The sequence below is a fragment of the Rhinatrema bivittatum genome, chromosome 15 (genome assembly GCF_901001135.1).
Source record: "Rhinatrema bivittatum chromosome 15, aRhiBiv1.1, whole genome shotgun sequence".
NCBI classification, from domain to species: domain Eukaryota; kingdom Metazoa; phylum Chordata; class Amphibia; order Gymnophiona; family Rhinatrematidae; genus Rhinatrema; species Rhinatrema bivittatum.
In genome coordinates, this window is record NC_042629.1 from 47,795,228 (window position 1) to 47,812,400 (window position 17,173).

At 42.8% G+C, this 17,173-nt stretch overlaps 1 protein-coding gene across 2 annotated transcripts in view; it reads left to right on the forward strand.

The window, feature by feature from the left end:
- The first annotated feature begins 16,044 nt into the window (after window positions 1-16,044).
- TBX15 (T-box transcription factor 15) overlaps window positions 16,045-17,173 on the forward strand; it is an 88,091-nt gene continuing 86,962 nt past the window's right edge. The window contains exon 1 of one of the 2 annotated variants that reach the window (XM_029578911.1): window positions 16,045-16,280. In XM_029578911.1, the coding sequence (XP_029434771.1) occupies window positions 16,079-16,280 (202 nt within the window). In that variant the 5' untranslated portion in view covers window positions 16,045-16,078. The remainder of the gene's footprint in view (window positions 16,281-17,173) is intronic. The other variant, XM_029578912.1, reaches the window with a different exon arrangement.

The following is a 17,173-nucleotide window of genomic DNA, read 5'->3' on the forward strand; positions in this document are numbered from 1 at the left end:
TAGAAAATGCATATTATGCAAATGGCTAGATGCAGCACCTAATGGAACAATGTGGAGAATACAACTGCATCGGATGATGGTAATGGAACATTTATCTGGACAAGATAGCAAACCATAGGGGTAGATTTTAAAAGCCCTGCGTGCGTAAATCCTGCCGGCGCGCCTATTTTGCATAGGCCGCCAGTGCGCGCAAAGCCCCGGGATGCGTGTAAGTCCCGGGGCTTGCTAAAATGGGCAGTCCGGGGGCGTGTCTGCGGTCCGGGGCTTGCTAAAATGGGCAGTCTGGGGGCGTGTCTGCAGCCAGGGGCGTGTCTGTGGTCCGGGGGCATGGCAGAATGCCTCGACACAGTGGCCTGTGTCAGGGCCTGGCCAGCCGGCGTGCGTAACTCCATCGAACAAGGTGGGAGGGGGATTTAGGTAGGGCCAGGGGGGGGTGGGTTAGATAGGGGAAGGGAGGGAAAGTGGGGGGGGGGGGGAACAAAAAAAAAGTTCCCTCCGAGGCCGCTCCAATTTTGGAGCGGCCTCGGAGGGAACGGAGGCAGCCTGCACGGCTCGGCGCGTGCAGGCTGCCGATTTTGTGCAGTCTTGCATGCGCTGACCCCGGATTTTAAAAGATACTCGCTGCTACGCACGTAACTTTTAAAATCTGGCGTACTTTTGTTCGCCGGTTGCACGAACAAAAGTACACGCGTGCGCTGTTTTTTTAAAATGTACCCCATTGAGCTGGGAGAAATGTCTGCAAATATGGCAATTCTATTTTAATACTCTGCCAAATAAAATTCACAATATGATCTTTAATATTTATGCAATGAAAATTTAAAATTACATTTTTTTTACATTTAAATCATTAATAGTGATTTATATTTAAAAAGGCTGTACATGCTAAATTCTTATTTATGGTAATTAGCATTTACATTATTAAGAATTGACAAAAACAAAATCTGAGATTTACCCATATTTTATTTTTGGAGAATGATGGGGGTGAGGTGTGGAAGGGGAATTTTAGTTTTTGTAGTTCCTATATTAATACTTTTGCTATTTTTTGAAATAGAGCTTAAAAGAGAAGGGAGGGAATAATATTATAGTTAAGATTAATTGTTTGGCTAAGGAGAGATGACATAATAACCAAACCGCCAACACTAAACCTAAGAATTACCAATATTACTCCATCAGATGAAGTATGAGACCTAGGAATTCAGATTGATTGAGAACTTCGCTATGAAAACGCATATAAGCAAATTAATCAAAACAGGATACTCCAAGCTGAGAATATTACATCAACTAAAACCTCTGTTAACAAATCAAGTCTTCCACACTGTCTTTCAAACACTTACATTTTCAAACTTAGGCCTGGATTCATCATTCTTTGCAGAATGATGAATCCTGCGAAAATGGAGGGCGGGCCTGTGAAAGCCCGCAGCCTTCGCTCCACAGCAGTGCAATTTTGGCGGCCGCAGTGTGCCGGCTGCCGGCTTTCACACCTAATAGCACCACAGTGAAAGGTGGTGCTATTCGGCGTGCTACTGGCGACGATAATGTTATTGCCAGCAGCGAAGCCATTGCTGACTCCGCCCCCTCCCTGCCACAACTCCGCCCCCAATCTAATTTGCATGCTATCGCACGCGAAAAGGGCCTTTGGAAAATAACCCCCTTAGTCTACTACAACTCTCTTTTACTAGGCCTCCTCTCAAGTCTACTAAAAACACTTCAGTTACTGCAAAATGCATCCGTAAGACTCTTACTAGGGACAAGGAAATTTGACACATCACTCCCTCACTGATGGCACTGCAATGGCTTCCTGTACAATCCAGAATTCATTATAAAGTGTTATCCTTAAATTTCAGTATTGATCCATGCTTATTAGGAGTGACACTTCAACCCTACACACCAAAGAGAGACCTAAGATTACAAAACAAAGGACTTCTAAAGGTCCCCTCCACTCGGAACACACACCTATAAGAGACCGAATGTTTTCAATGGCAGGCCCCCAAGCTGTGGAAACTCACTCCCAGAGCCATTATGTCAGATAACAGAAAAAAAGAACTTCAAGTGGAACTGAAACCATGGCTCTTTAGAAGGGCATACAATCTAACGTAAAATGCAACCACAGTACCAGAGATAATGCTAGTTGAGCAAGCAATATATAATGAATGATATAAAGGGTATTGCTAGTAGAATTACAATTTGTAATTACTGTTATGTTGACCTAGAAAAAGTGTCAATATGAACTAAATTATACAGTAGTTACTTTGAGATCCTAGATAGGACCTAGAATATATATATATGAATATGTATTTGATGTGGTGTTGAATTAGAAGGTGAATGTTGACGCACAGTATATGATTGTAGACTATGAATGCTGATACTGTAAACCATTGTGATCTTCTTCTTTTGGAACGATAGTATACAAAACACCTAAAAAAAAAATTATTAAAATTGTATAACTAACTTCTTTTCTTTTTCTAATTGCTATTGGAGTATTGATACTATATGTTATATTTATCACCTGCTCATTGCAATTTGTAACAATTGATTTTATATTTAAATACTAATAAAAATGATAGATCAGAAAAATAAATAAGTTACCCTAGGGGGGTTCTCAATTCTAATTTTTTTTTAATTGACTCAGCAGGTTTTTGTTTTTTTTTGGTTTTTTTTCCTTCTGCTTCTTGGATGTTTTTTAAAATCAGTTATTCAGATGCAATGCTCTATACTCTTCCAGGCTCCACTGACTTTTATGCAGGTTTTCTCCGCCACACCTTGCTATAGCAGCATTGTACATAGTCATGCATGGTGGTATTAATATTATAGCTAAACTTTGAGCCCATGAGGGCAAATGACTGAAACAGGCATGTGTAATAATATCTACTAAAACAACCAGATCAAAGACCCGTAAAGTAATAAACGCATGTCTTAAAATACATTTTAATGTAATGGCTTCATTATTTTTTTTTTCTTTATGGCAAGTCCATGGTCAAAGTTTGATTTACTGCTGAAGTAGGATAAAAACACAGCCCTCCGAATCGTTCCAACATTCCACTGAAAAGCAAGGCGAAGAGCGAGCTTTAAATAAAAAAAACAAAAAAACCCCCCTCATGAACCAAACTGTGGACAGGGAATGAATAATGTTCGAGATCTGAACTGGGCTGTAAAGCAGACAGGTCTTTTTATCCGTTTCCCATGAATTTCTCTCCATCGTGTGCCCAGTGGTGAAAAGGTAGCTGCCGAAGGTCGTACAGTAGAATTTGCAGACATAAAAATGACCCAGCCCCTGAATAAATAAAGAGAATACAACTTCCCTCTAACGAAGGGAAAGGCTCAGCACCTAAGTATTTTATTATTTGGTGTAAATGTAAAAGCGATTGATATAATCCCTGAGGGAGAGAGTGCTGTTGTGGTTGGATGCCAGTGCGGAGCCGATGTTCAGTGAGGTTTATTCGCACGCACAAGGCTCCCCTCTGGGCTCCCCACTGCAGTTAACGAGAAACCCACTGGAACAGGGTGATGGCAACGTGCAGTGTAATTTTCAACAAAATGCTCGTCTTGTGGCTTAGCAGGCCAGGCAAGCCAGCGGTGCGTGGCCAGAACATCGGCACGGAGAGCTGCCAGGCCAGGGGAATGAAAGAGTTTGTCTTGAATATATTTGTTGCCCCTGGCTACAGTTGTTTCGGGCTTTGCGCGCTAATTGGCCAAACCTTTTTTTTTCATTGCGTTTCCAAAATAATTGCATGGAAAAAGACGACTGGATGCGGTTGAGCAACGGGTGCTGACAGTGACGAGATGGATTGCAAGGCTGCTACGTTTGTTTATCTGGGTAATGGCTCTATAAGATGCCTTGCAGTTTCATGTTTTTTTTAAAATATTTATTTTCAGTGCAGCTTTTCAGTTTATAGGTCAGTAGTAACCCAAAAGAGAGGTGATGCTTTGGGGCAAAAATAGCAGACTGGGTGGGGATTTACAGTGGGTGGCTAACCGGAAGAATCACCCTCCAGATGGAAAGTCCATGCGGTGATTCAAAGTAGTTGATGGTCTACACCGGGGGCGGTATCCACCTGCCTGAACGATCGGAAGGTCGGAAGGTGGCTTCCCTTGAGAAGGACTCCCCACTGCTTCTGGAAGCATCGACAGAGTAGGGATGTCGGGCAGCTCTTTAGCTCATAGAAGATAGGGGGCTTCGTGGCATCCCTGACTGTTCTGCTATGTTGGGGGCTAACTTGAGTTTCAGCAAGCATTCCCCGTCTAGCCCAATTGAAAAGAAAAAAAAAAAAACAACCCTACATTTTAAATAGCACTAGCAGGTGCAACCCTGCACTCCTTCCCTGCTGCCAAAATAAAAAAAACCAAACAAGCGGTCTGGATGCTCTAGTCTTGCATCTTCTCCTCATTCCTGGGTCTTCATGAGGCAAGAGCAATCCCCTGCCACTAGCCCACCTGTGGATGGGGGGGAGTCCAGGGGCTGGAGCAGCTGGGAGGAATGGCAGTAAATCCAAGTAGGAGGGGGGGGCGGTTATTTTCGTGGTATGGGTTTGTTTTAGTGCGCACTAGTATAAAATATCGCACAGTAAAGCAAAACAAAATGAGCTAAAAATGTATTAAAAAAAAAAACCCAAACCCCCAAACAAACGAAATGAAGCAAACTAAATGAATAATTTCCCTCATGCACACTCCTCATACAGACATGGCCTGTCTATCCCAACTGTGCAACATTTATCAGCATCTCAACTGTGCCCATGCCAAGTCTTCTCAATACCTTCATTTTGCTTCTTAATTCCGAAGTGTTCCCAAATTCTTGGTGTTTGGGTACTTGCCAGGTTCTTGTGGCCTGGTTTGGCCTCTGTTGGAAACAGGATGCTGGGCTTGATGGACCCTTGGTCTGACCCAGCATGGCAATTTCTTATGTTCTTATGTTCTTAAAAGCTGCTGCAAGTGTCTCCGTTGCAGGCTTGTAAGCTTTTTAATGTGTCGCCTATGCAGAGTAGTTGTTTCTATGGCATACAGGATAGTAGACCACCACCTTAGCTGCTATGCTGATGCCAAGTCCGTTTTCCTACCCTTACAAATAATTTGGATGCTGACTGAATGAGATATGCAACCCCTGCACTGGGGGTATTATAACTAGAAACTGTATTTCTCTCACATACAAAAGTATTTGATGGAGTCGGGTTTTCATTATCTACACGTGTGTGGACATTCTGGCTCACCAAGGTCATGGTCCTGATTGTTGACCAATCAGATAAGAGAGTGAGATCTCATTACCCTACCCTTTCCAGGGCCTTCCACAGTAGAGGCGGGTGGTGCTATCCCTAAAACGAGCTGCCTGGACACCTAAAAAGCGGGCTGCAATCACTTTCGCGCTATTTCCACAAGGCTCCCCCAGAAATGATGTCTTCTATGCCTTGAATAGCAGGCAAGAACAGCCATTCTCACGCCCGCCCCCCCCCCCCCTCCCGGCTGCTGTTCTTTCTGGGCTTCTGAAATCTTGTCCAGGTGCACACCTGGGTGTGATGACTGAAGAGGCAGAAGCCATGCTGCAGTAGGCACTATCTGGCCTTGTTGTTGCTAGCCATTGAGTTTATCTGCTAGCCAGCATGTGATTCCCTCTCCCCCCCACACCAGCTTTATTTTTTTTTCTCCTTTTTGTATGCCTGAACTTTTAACTTACCTGCTTTGCAATTTTTAGTATAGACAACCCACCTAAAATCATATAAAGCTGCTTTTGTTAACTTTTTTTTAATTTTTTTAAATTCTCTTGCTTTGATCATGTTACTAACCTCACCATATCCCCAGTGGAGTCAGCTGGCAAGTTAATAAACTCCTCTGTTCCCCAGCCCTATCCTATACATTTCTCAATCTCAGCCAAAATGGCTCACAGCTCAGTACACTTGGATATTAGCCAAGAAGAGGCCAATAGGGAAATATTGATAGTTAAAATGATATTATTCTTGTGTTCTTACATAGAATTTTTGCTTTGAGCATTCATTTGCTTGTGATGTGGATGGTTCATTCATAGCTGGTTGCCATAAAACACATTGCACAGCAAACTATGGAACGGAAAAGAAGCAACATTACAGATGAACAATACAGTCTTAATACCTAACTACTCGTAAAAGCCCGACTATTTGTTAAGAGACTATCACAAATGTCTGCTGTGGAGGGATTGAGCCAGGCTACAAATACATTTACTGTGCATGGTCAGATCACTATTAGTGTGAATAATGCTGAAGAAAATATAGAACAAGGAGGGCCTCTGTCCCATAGAGATTACATTGAAATATTTCACACCATTGCTACCCACCTGCAGATGGGCAAAGAGAGAAATGCCAGAGGTTAGGCAGAGGCAGGGTGAGAGTGGCAATGCTAACCTTTTTTGTCCTTCTGTCAGATGTCCTGAGTCCAAATCGCAAGCCCTAGCATTCCCCTTCTCCAGTCTCCCCTATACATGACTGTCAGTCTGGGCTGGCCTTGAGGGGGTGTCAGCTGTCAGTACCTTGTTTTTCTCCTGAGGTGGAGTCAGGCTGCAGCAGGTATCAGTTAGAAACACAGGACTGAATTCACCCAAAGCTATTTATATGTATATATATTTATGTATTTGTTACATATTTATTTCTTTAAAATATTTAAAAATTATACTGTACATGCTTGTTTAAAAAATGTTTTTAAAGAGTTCCTAAACAATTTCCAATCCTCAGATCGTTAGTAAGCCTTAAAATTTGGTTCCCTTACAAGATTTTGCTCCATCGAGCATCAAATACGACTGTTACTATAAGATTGGACTATCCTTGACTGAGTAATCTTCAATATGCAATGCTTGCAACATCAATGCCACCATTTTAAAATGTATTCTAACATTCACTGGCAGCCAGCGTAAGTTGTGCAAAATTGACGTTGTATGCTCATGGGGTGAGATCCCATAATCACTCTTGCTGCCCCATTCCTAACTCATTTCTGTATTTAGCCATTCCAAAAAATCATAGCTCAGAGGACCTGCTTAGCATAGGAACCCAAATAAGCAGCCTTTTTATAGGGACTTTCTTGTTTGCTTCCTTGCTGATATTCTGGCTTTCTGGTCACCAGGACAGAAAGTAAATTTGTAAAGTCCCGCCCCCGTAAGATTGGGGGGTTACATGCGGGGCCGGGCCCTTTGTAAAATGCGCGCAGCATGCCCAAGGCCGAGCCATGCATGCAACCCCCGTGACGTAGCAAAGAGCTGGGCCCAGAGAAGGGGGCGGGCTAGGGGACCGTGGTCTGGGAGGGATAGGGCAGAGGGCGAGCTGGACAGTGCCAGAGGAGCAGTAAGTACGAAATACACATTTGGGGATAGGTTAGGTTTAGGTGGCGGGAGGAGAGGGGAAGAGGGAGGAAGGTTAGGGTAGTTCCTTAATTGGAGTGGAGTGGGAGGGAACTGGGGCCCTGCTGCTCGTATCGCCACACGTAGGTTATAAATCACCCCCCCCCCCCCCCCGCGTGCATGAGTTCCAAGCCGCCGCGGTCATTGGATTTTATAACATGTGCGCCGACATGCACTTGTGTTTAAAATCGGCCATGTCCATGTGCACGCGCTGGTCTTAAAATCGACCCCACGGGTTTGGGAAGCCCTGGAGTAATGGGGCATTATCTTCTTGTGTCACGCTGTGGATTCTTTTGCAAGGATCTTTTTATTGTGACAAGAGAAATGGTCTGAAGCTGGTGTGTGTGTGTGTGTGTGTGTGTGTGTGTGCATGTGAGACCACATGGGTGACTTCTTCAGATCTGGCATGACCCTAAAGGGGCTGCTGTGCGGCAGCTTAGAAAGGAACTCTGCCACTTCCATACATCTAGATGGCATCTCCATCCAGTACAGAGGAAGGAACTGACCAGAGACCTGGCTGAAGACCTCTGAAAGGTGGGAATGAAGGGGAATGCCCTCCCAGCAGAGGCCCTGAAAAAGAAGGGTAATGGAAATTAACAGGGGTGATCCCTAATGGCTAGAGGATGGAAACAAAAAAACCCGCAGAGTAACCCGAGTAAGACTTCCGCATGGGATAACCTGCTTTGAGAGGCAGTTACTACCCTAAACAACTTACTGGGCGGACCATTTGGGTCTTCGTCTGCCATCATTTACCGTGTGGCTGTGCTGGGCACACTTCCTGATGAACCATGAATACTAATTAAGACGGGTTATGATGATTCCTGCCATTACCATTGGAGCTAACACAACCCACTCTGGATCTTGTTTAGAAAACGGTATCACCCTTCTTCCTTACCTACAGTGAGAGCCTGAGGGCAGGCCATGGGAAAATTAAAGATGATTTATTGGCCAGGCAAAGACATCTGGTTCCTCTCATTTTTAAGAAGGCTGTAAACCTACAGTAAATCTAAGCCTGCCAATGAGCTTCCCCTCTCCCTTTGATGGCGCAGCATGGAGTCACTTCTCTAGGGTTGCTGTATTCAGGGAACCTAAGAGAGCATTGGGATGCCAGAACACATAAAGGGTGTTTTACAATCTGCTGTTTCGTCTGATGGGGGGAAAAAAGGGTACACGATGGATTGTGTTACTCATCTAAGGCATCCAGACAGGTTGCAAATAACATGGAAGCAGTGTGGGAGCTTTCGTCTGCGGGGGGTATTGATATGGGTGGATGGGGCATAGAAAAATCTGCTGAGGACCATGGCAAAGGTGAGGCCTAGAAGGAGTAAGGCAAACTAGAAACGCTCACCTGTTTCTAGACTCTTTGTCTTACTCCTAGGCTTTCTTTCTTTTTACTTATACTCTGGTCGTGTTTTATATTTATTTTGACACAGCCACTCCCCTTTCTGTTCGGTCCTCAGCTGCACTGGGAGCGGTGCTCTTAACATGAAAACCGGAATTGTAGAAGGTGGTTTTACGATCATCACCAAAGGGGAATGCGTGTTGTGAATTAAATCTGATTCTTAGCAAGGAAAAACCAAACCAAGAGCGAGTTGCAAGCCTAACCCCCCCGGAGTCCCCTACACCTGTGCAATGCGCTCGGCGTGGACGGAGAAATATTTCCGGGAGCCAGCGGCCGGGGGGCTCTCAAGGTTGGCCGAGGCCCATTATTAAGCCCGTGACCCCTGCGGGTGGCATTTTAGCGGTGCCTGCTCGGATGTGGGCGATCCAGCAGTGCCTGGGGGCCACCGATGGAAGCGGTTCCCTCTCCTCCACCGCATCCCCCAAACCTGCATCTGGGAGAGGCTTCCCAGGCACTGATAAGGGACGGAGACCTGCAGTACAACGAGGCGCAGAAGGTTTTTCGTATGGCCTCCTCTGCTAAAAATACAATCTCTAAATCCGCTCCGATTGTAGAATACAGGAGGTGGTAAATCGTCCAACAGAGCAGAAAGGGAGCCATTCCGACCCACGAAACGACATTTCCTATTTAATCTGTGTCCGAAAGGCGTGGGGTGCAGAGTCTACACCTTGCGGGCATTAAGGGACGTCCATCGTGGCGCTCCCCTTCATATTTTATACAAAGATTTTGTTTTCCTAAGTATGATTGCACGCAGAGGGCTTCAAACTGCAGCATGCACCTTTTTTTTTTTTTTTGCAAGGTAGGCTGTAAATGGTGTTTGCTGACATCCTAAGATCCCTTGTGTGCCCCGCAGGCTGTACAGGACTTTATGGGACGCTGGGGTGGTGGGTGGTGGGCACCTCCTGGAGATGCAGTCAGCGCCCTGGTACCCGCCACATCATTGTATAGGGTCCTGCCAATGGCAGGAGATGCGGGTGCGAGTTCCTATAAGGGGTGGTGTGTGCAGATCGTTAGATGTTGGGCCATCCGATGAAGCATATCATATATCATATATCCTATCATATCATATATCATATCCTATCCTATCATATATCAGGAGTTAATTCTCAAACCATAAAGTTACTGCTGGCTCTTCCTTCAAGAGCACTCCAGCCATTCCATACAGAGGATAAACCGTCCCTGTGTGCAACAATCCCTGGTGATGAAGCAAATGCATCATTAAGAAGAATATGTTCATCCTTACTCGTCTCTCCCTACATCTAGGCCTGTGTGTTTTCAGGGCTCCGGTGTCCTAACTCAGAATGCACGAAAGGTTTGAGTGCAAGGCAGTTTAGTCGTTCACCCGAACTTCAGGGTAATCTTCTCCCGCCCATTTCCACTTTCAGACAGTTTGGGGTTTGAATAAAGGAACCGTTTTAAATGCAATGAGCCCGGATGTCTTTGCCTTTTTCGAGGACTAAAATTGCACAGTACCTAAAACTGAGAGATTTTGCAGTGAATGAGGGTTTAAAAATGATGCTGGCCGGTTTTCTAGTGGGAAATGATTCCAGCCCTGACTTCGCTCCCGCCAGCTGCAGATCACGGGGTTACTCATTCACTAGAAAATCGCTGTGCATTTTACACCTCAGGTTAATTTCATTGCCCCTAAAGTTTGAGGCAAGTCCTCGAAATGGGCAAGATTTTAAGCATGAAAGCATCCAATTTAGTTTTTGTGTTTTTTTTTAATAACATGTCTGATCTCATTTAAAATGGTTCCTTTGTGCAAACGCCATTCTTGCTGCTCCTCCCTTTTCTGGCGGGCTTGCTGGTCCTCTTCTGATTTTCGAAGGTGACTCCTGCCCCCGTTAACCGATGGAGAGAGAAACGGGGTCCAGGGCCACTTTTTGTGTGTGTGTGTGTGTGTGTGTGTCTGTGTGTGTCTCTAGTTCTAGACAGGCCTCCTTGACCTTGATCTCTAGCGCCACATTTTCAGACCAGAGATGGGAAAGGGATTGCATTGGATCCCCGAACCCTTCACCTGCCGCTAAAAGAATTTTCCTTCCTCGCAGAGGACAAGGCAAGGATCCAGTTCTGGTTCTTGGGTGCTAGGGGTTTCCACTGCAAGGTCCTCTTTCCTGTCTGTCACGTTTCTGTGCGTTTTCCTCTCCCTCTGCATGTTTGTGTATACTTGTATGCATCTTTTTTATGCGTGTATAGTTTTTATGTTGCTGAAACAATAATACATATGTGCTTCCTTATAATAATTTTCCTATAGGTTTGTTTTCGTGCAACTTTTGTGTGGTGGTGGTGTGCATGTGGAGTTTTTTTGTTTTTGCCTTGAGTTATTTGACGTGTGCTTGTGTATGACCTGCATTTATTTCCAATCGACTTTTCAAATTGGAACCCATTTTCCCAACGTGCTCTCCCATTGAGCGTCTAAGTATCAGGTCTGACGGTCTTCTATTTTAAAAAAAAATATGGGAAAATCTGCATAAAAATTACGCAACAAGATAAGAAAATGAATCAGAACAGCCTTCTGTATATGAATAAATGAAAAGGGAAATTCTACTTTAATTTTATTTTGCATTTGTTATGCGCTGTATGTTCACTTTTTATTTCCTTTATAGGAAGTAAGATTATTTTAAAGAGAAAGTTCTTGAATCAGAACGTTAAAAAAACAAATTCAGTGTTAAGTTTTGACTTCAAAGGCGCTTACACCTCGGATGGATCAAATATAATTTGTCAGAACCTTCAAAAGTGCTGTTTCAATTGCATTCAGCTTCAAGATTTCTGGCAGTAATGTTGTCTAACAGCGAGGAGAAAATGAGACGCTTATTTTCTATTACAATTCCGTATTTATGTTAAGTTGTATTATTCCTGCTGTGCTTTCTCTCCTCCGAAAATAAAGTTAACTCTTGAAAAAATGGAGACAGAATTAGTTAATTTACCAATTTGACATCAATGATTATTGTTTATCACATATGTTTAGGGATGACGTGGAGGCTGATAGAAACTTAATAGTCTTGCCGTATATAATCTGATTATACTTTACTTTTTCCTTGACCAAATGGAGGACAGATAAATTTCTAAAGGGAGAGTTAAAAGAATAATTACAGTGAAGATAGCTACATTTTTTTGAGTCCCAGAGGCAAAACCTGACGTTTTTTATTGCAAACAGCTGGAAGATTTAAGAGACTGAGATTTATGTTTAAAGTAATATAATTAAAATGAGAGGCTTTTGTTGGTTTGAAACGAAAATCCAATTCAGTTAGGTGTGATTCAATATTGCATGAAAATTGAAACTATTCAGTAAACCAGGAAGGGGTTGAGCAGAACGATATAAAAAATACCATATGGAGTCACAATATGTAGGACAAAATGCAATGGATGCGATTACACCTCAATCTTGCCTCCAGTCTTGATTGTTACGTTCATAATTAATATGACACTTAATACTCTTCAAAGTACAGATAAAATAGTACAGTATACATATATAGACATGTATAGTCCAACCAAAAAAAGGTCTAAGGCTAAATTATTATATTTTGCACTCAACTAATAATAAACGTGATTTAACAACGATATAGGATCAGGACAACAAATATCCTTCTTAAATAAATCAACAGTTAGCGTGGAACATGTTTAAATTACTTGAATGATACCCACAATACATTTTGTTCAGCGCGCAACAGAGCTTGGTTCCGACCTTTATTTATTATCGGATATTTTACAACTTGGAAACCCTATTCATCCTGATGGATAATTTTAAAAGATCTCTCCGGATACTGGAAAGGGTTTGGAACGAGCGGGCAAACTCCAAGCGTTGTTTTCAAATTATTTGGACGTCGTTCTTTTCTATTTTTAATAAACACGAATTTCATAAACTGATGTTCTTAGTCTACTTCAGAGCCTGTCACAATACTAATTTTACACACACAGCATATATGTATATATCTATCTCTCTCTATATATAGGCAGTTTCGACTAGAACAATATTTTCTTATTGGTCACATAAATATTAATTTAATTGTCAAATGTACATTTTTTTAAACTTCCTTATGATATTATTCCAAGCCCTGGTGCATTTATGGAGGATTGAATTAATGCTGGTATACGTAAAATTTATGATTGCTTGGACAGTGCAATCAATTAATTAAAATGCGTCTGGATGTTCGGTGCTACCGCAAGGGCCCAGGCTATTTGCAGCTCTATAGAGTTTTTCTTTGGGTTTTCTTGAAAAGTTGGCTCTGGATGATATTATACCAACATCTTGTGGTCCTTAGCGGGTTCTCACACCGAGACCAAACAAAGATGAACGCCTTTAGTTTGGTTTTTTTTTTATACAAACCAAATCTTAAATTGAAACGGTTCTGCTGATTGGATAAGGAGACATTTAAAGGGCTGCTGGGTAAGGTGGGAGCATTTCGCAGGAGCTGTAAATCAGAAACGCCTTGTGGTGTGCGATCCCTACAGAGCCTCCAAGGTGCGTATTGATGCAAGAGAAGATCTCGTGTGTGTCCTCTCTGTACCTCATATTTTCCCTTGCATCTTTGCAAGCGAATTTTAATTTTAAAAGTTTGCTTTCAAAAAGTGCATGTTTGTTAAACCCCCCCCCCCAAAAAAAATGACTTTAAAGTCGCCCCATAATGCCCTACGTGTTCAGAAGAATTACTATCGTAGAGTTCCCTAAACAGTACAAAATGTAGGTGCACTCACTCAAAAAGTTTAAAGATCTTCAGCAGAGCCAAAAGTCAACTCTTCTGCTGCTTAGCTACGTATAAAGGAACAATAAAGAAAAGTAACATTTTTAGATCTGAATTTAAGCTTCTAGTTACAAAACTATACTAGATAAAGTTAAATAAATTAAAAAACGCTATTAGCCAATTTTTAGGCAAGATTGAGGTGTAACGCAATACATAATAGTTCTTATGTTCTTAAGATGTAGGTTGGAAAACACAGGGAAAAGGTAGGGACAGAAAATGCACATGAGAAGAACATTAACCTGATGCTGCACCTCATGTTTTTAAGACTATTTTCTTTGCCTATTCTCCAGGGCAAACAAAAAAAAAAAAAAAAAAAAAGAAACTGTAGTTCAGTGTCTTATGTTGTCAAATGTTTAAAGCCCATTTGGAGCCGCGCTCCGATTTCCCAAAGCTTTGCGGCTCTGAGGGCCTGCCAGAGTGCCGAGCGCAGCTAATACTGGAACCCGCGCTGGACATGTTTGTGAAGTTGTGGGTAAGAAGAAGTTCAAATAAAATATCCCAACAAAGAGAACCGAAAGGAGTACTACATAAACGTGAATTTTATAGTTAAAAAAAGCAAACCGCATTAAATAGAACAGGAGGAATAGATGGACCTGGTTTATGCCTTTTCCCTTGCACGCTGTAATAATTATGTATTTAAAAATCCATTCAAAATGGATACAAATCAACATTCATAAAACTAAAAGCGAAACAAAACACGGACTTGTCCACAAACACAGAATGAAAGAACGCCTTTGAAAGAGATGGTCCTCAGTATATCCCACTGAAAAATCTTGCAATAAATGCCTCCCTCTACAGCAGGATAGACTTTCCCAATAACCAATAAAATTTTAGCCAACAAGGACTTTAAATGGTTACATTCTGTATAAATGACTTGTTTTGAGCTTTACTAAACTAAAGGTTAACTAAACTATAAATATTTTTCAGCCAGACAAAAAATCCTAGGAACTCTTACTTTATTTTGAACACTTTGGATGCCTGTCATTTTTCTATGTGTCGTTTTATTTTCTCGAAAATGGTGTAGCAAAAAAAAAAAAAATTATAAAAAATCCTACTTGAAATGTGATGAAGTACCAACTTTCTTTTATGCTAACTTGCAGTCTTTCACACTCGGGTGCATTTCGGTATTAGAGAGACATCACGTTCTCTCGTTTGTTTTACGAATTATATGCTGTATTTAATATACTATTTTTTAAAGGCAACAATTTCATTTACAGTTCTAGTTCATGAGGACAGAAAAAGCAAATGTCCCATCTAATCTGCCTAGTTATTTATTCGACAAAAATAGAATATTCATTTAATCGTGAACTGAATTTGTGAATTACTAGAAAATGTTTCCCTTTTTTTTAGGGCAAATGAATGTCTAGGCGCCTGTCCGTCTATCGATCTATCTGCATTAAAAAGATCAGGCATAGAGAAATACAATAGAAATGATTCGGTGTTTTTAATATCAATTTTAATCCCCATATTTGCAAAGACGACTACATCAAACTGGAAAACTCATGACGAGATTTAAAACGTACTCTGCCCCAAATTCATTTGTATGTGACAGATCTAATGAAATGCTGGGGAAAAAAAACAAACCCCAAACACATTATCGCACTGCATATAGCAAACGGTTCAAAGCACAAACGAAAAATAATTTAACGTTCACGAATACTTTTTAGTACACGGAGCAGGGCAGAACGATAAGCTACCTTTTTTTTTTTTTCTTTAATTGTGAACTTTAAAAAAAAAAAAAAAAAAAAGGTGGGAGGGACTTTGAAAATTTGTTTTCGGTAAGAAGCCATTCAGCACAGGGAACAACAAACTTTTCTTTTTATTGCCCTTTTGTAAACATGCATTTTTTTTCCCTCCCGTTGCCCTTCTAGAAACTGTTTTAAGAGCAGAGAGAAGCTTGGTTTTGTATCCTGGCTTCCGCGAGCCCCTCGAGCCTGGCCCGCAGGACCCCGGCCCAGGCTCTCGGACAGAGGATTCCGGCCCTTTCGGCCCTTCCCCCTGCTGCGGCCCTGAAAGGGTTAAGCCAGCCAGCGCCGCGCGCCCAGTTGGCCGCATTCCTCGCCCTAGGACTTCGCCTCTCGTCTCTCGCTGCCATTGGGTCGCAGCTTTTGGGTTTTCTCCCGTTCTCCTTTTCCTATTGGTCAAGGGCTGGTTTTTTTTTTTTTTTGACAGGCGCAGAGGGCCGGCCCAGCTCCTTGCAAAGGGGGAGGAAAAAAAACCCCTTCCCAGCAGTTTGGATCAATCAGAGGAGGAAAAAAGAAAGCGATAGAGAGAGAGAGAGCGAAAGAAAGTGAGAAATGAGGAAATATAAAGACCCAGAAGGCCGACTGTGAAGAAGGGCAATTGCCTCCCGGCTTCCGCAGCCTCTCGCCATCCTCCGGGCTCATGTAGTTCTTTAAAGGGCGCAGAGTTTCCTGGGGGGGGTGGGGAGGGGGGGAACTGTTGCTGTGGTTTGGAGAACTTTTCCCCCCCACTGCAAAGCCCTTGCTTGCTGATTATATAGAGATATAGATTTTTTTTTTTTTAACAAAGGAATTTTTTTTTCTTTTTGCTGCTTTTGGGGGGGGGGGGGGGGGGGGGCATAAAATGAGTGAAAGGAGGCGAAGTGCCGTGGCCCTGAGTTCCAGAGCGCATGCTTTTTCGGTGGAAGCCTTGATCGGGACAAACAAGAAGAGAAAACTCCGAGACTGGGAGGAAAAAGGCTTGGATTTGTCCATGGAAGCCCTCAGCCCCAGCGAGCAGCTAGGGGAGAATGAAGACCCGACTCACTGCCTGGATCTCAACCCTGGTTAGTCCCTTTTTTTCTGCTTTAAGGATCTAGGGCATACGCTCTGCTATTTTTATGTTATTTTATTATTATTATTTCTTCCTAGCATTTTAGATCCGTCCCATTTCCTGTCATGGCTGAATTCACCGACCTGGCCAAGAGAGTTTTGGCTGCTGACGAGCAGTTTAGCCCAGAATGGAAAGGTGGCCATGTGCAGTGCACACTAAGGAGCCGTGAGACCGTTCAGTCCGAAATCCGCGTTAGTTACCACACCTTTCATAAATCCACACATTTGCTTTCCGCAGTTAGTGTCTTTGTACACAAATACCGTACGCGCACAGCTTCAATAGCTCTCGTCCTTCGATGCATTGCCCCTTGGCCCTGCACGCGCGTCTGTCTCGTTAAAAATACCCACATGGAAGGGCGACCTGCAGAGGAAATGTTAGCGCGGGTGACCCGACAGCCCAAGGATTGACCATGAGCCATTCACAAACCGCTCTCGTGGTTGAAACATGTCACAAAACTTCCATCTTAGCTTCACCGAGAGAGGGCGAAAACCGAAATTGCTAGGGCAGGCTCACTCATTACGAAGTTGGCATGTTAAATGCATTTTAGATTTACAAAAAAAACCCCAAAACGTTTTAAAACCCCAGCAGCCACAGTCCTCTTTAACGCGGAGGACTGGCCAGCTAGTTTACAACATGCGCACAGTAGGGCATCTTTTGAAGGTCATATCTTGGGGCGAAGGGAAATAGAGGCCTGAGCGCTTAGGTACCTGTTGCTTCTTTGCGGGTCTGATGGGTGTTTAAAAACTGTTATTCTCCCGAGCTTTGGAAATCATTTCGCTCCCTTCTAGAGATGATGTCGGTTGGAAACCAAACCATGCATTCATTCGTCTTTGTTTCTTCAATTCA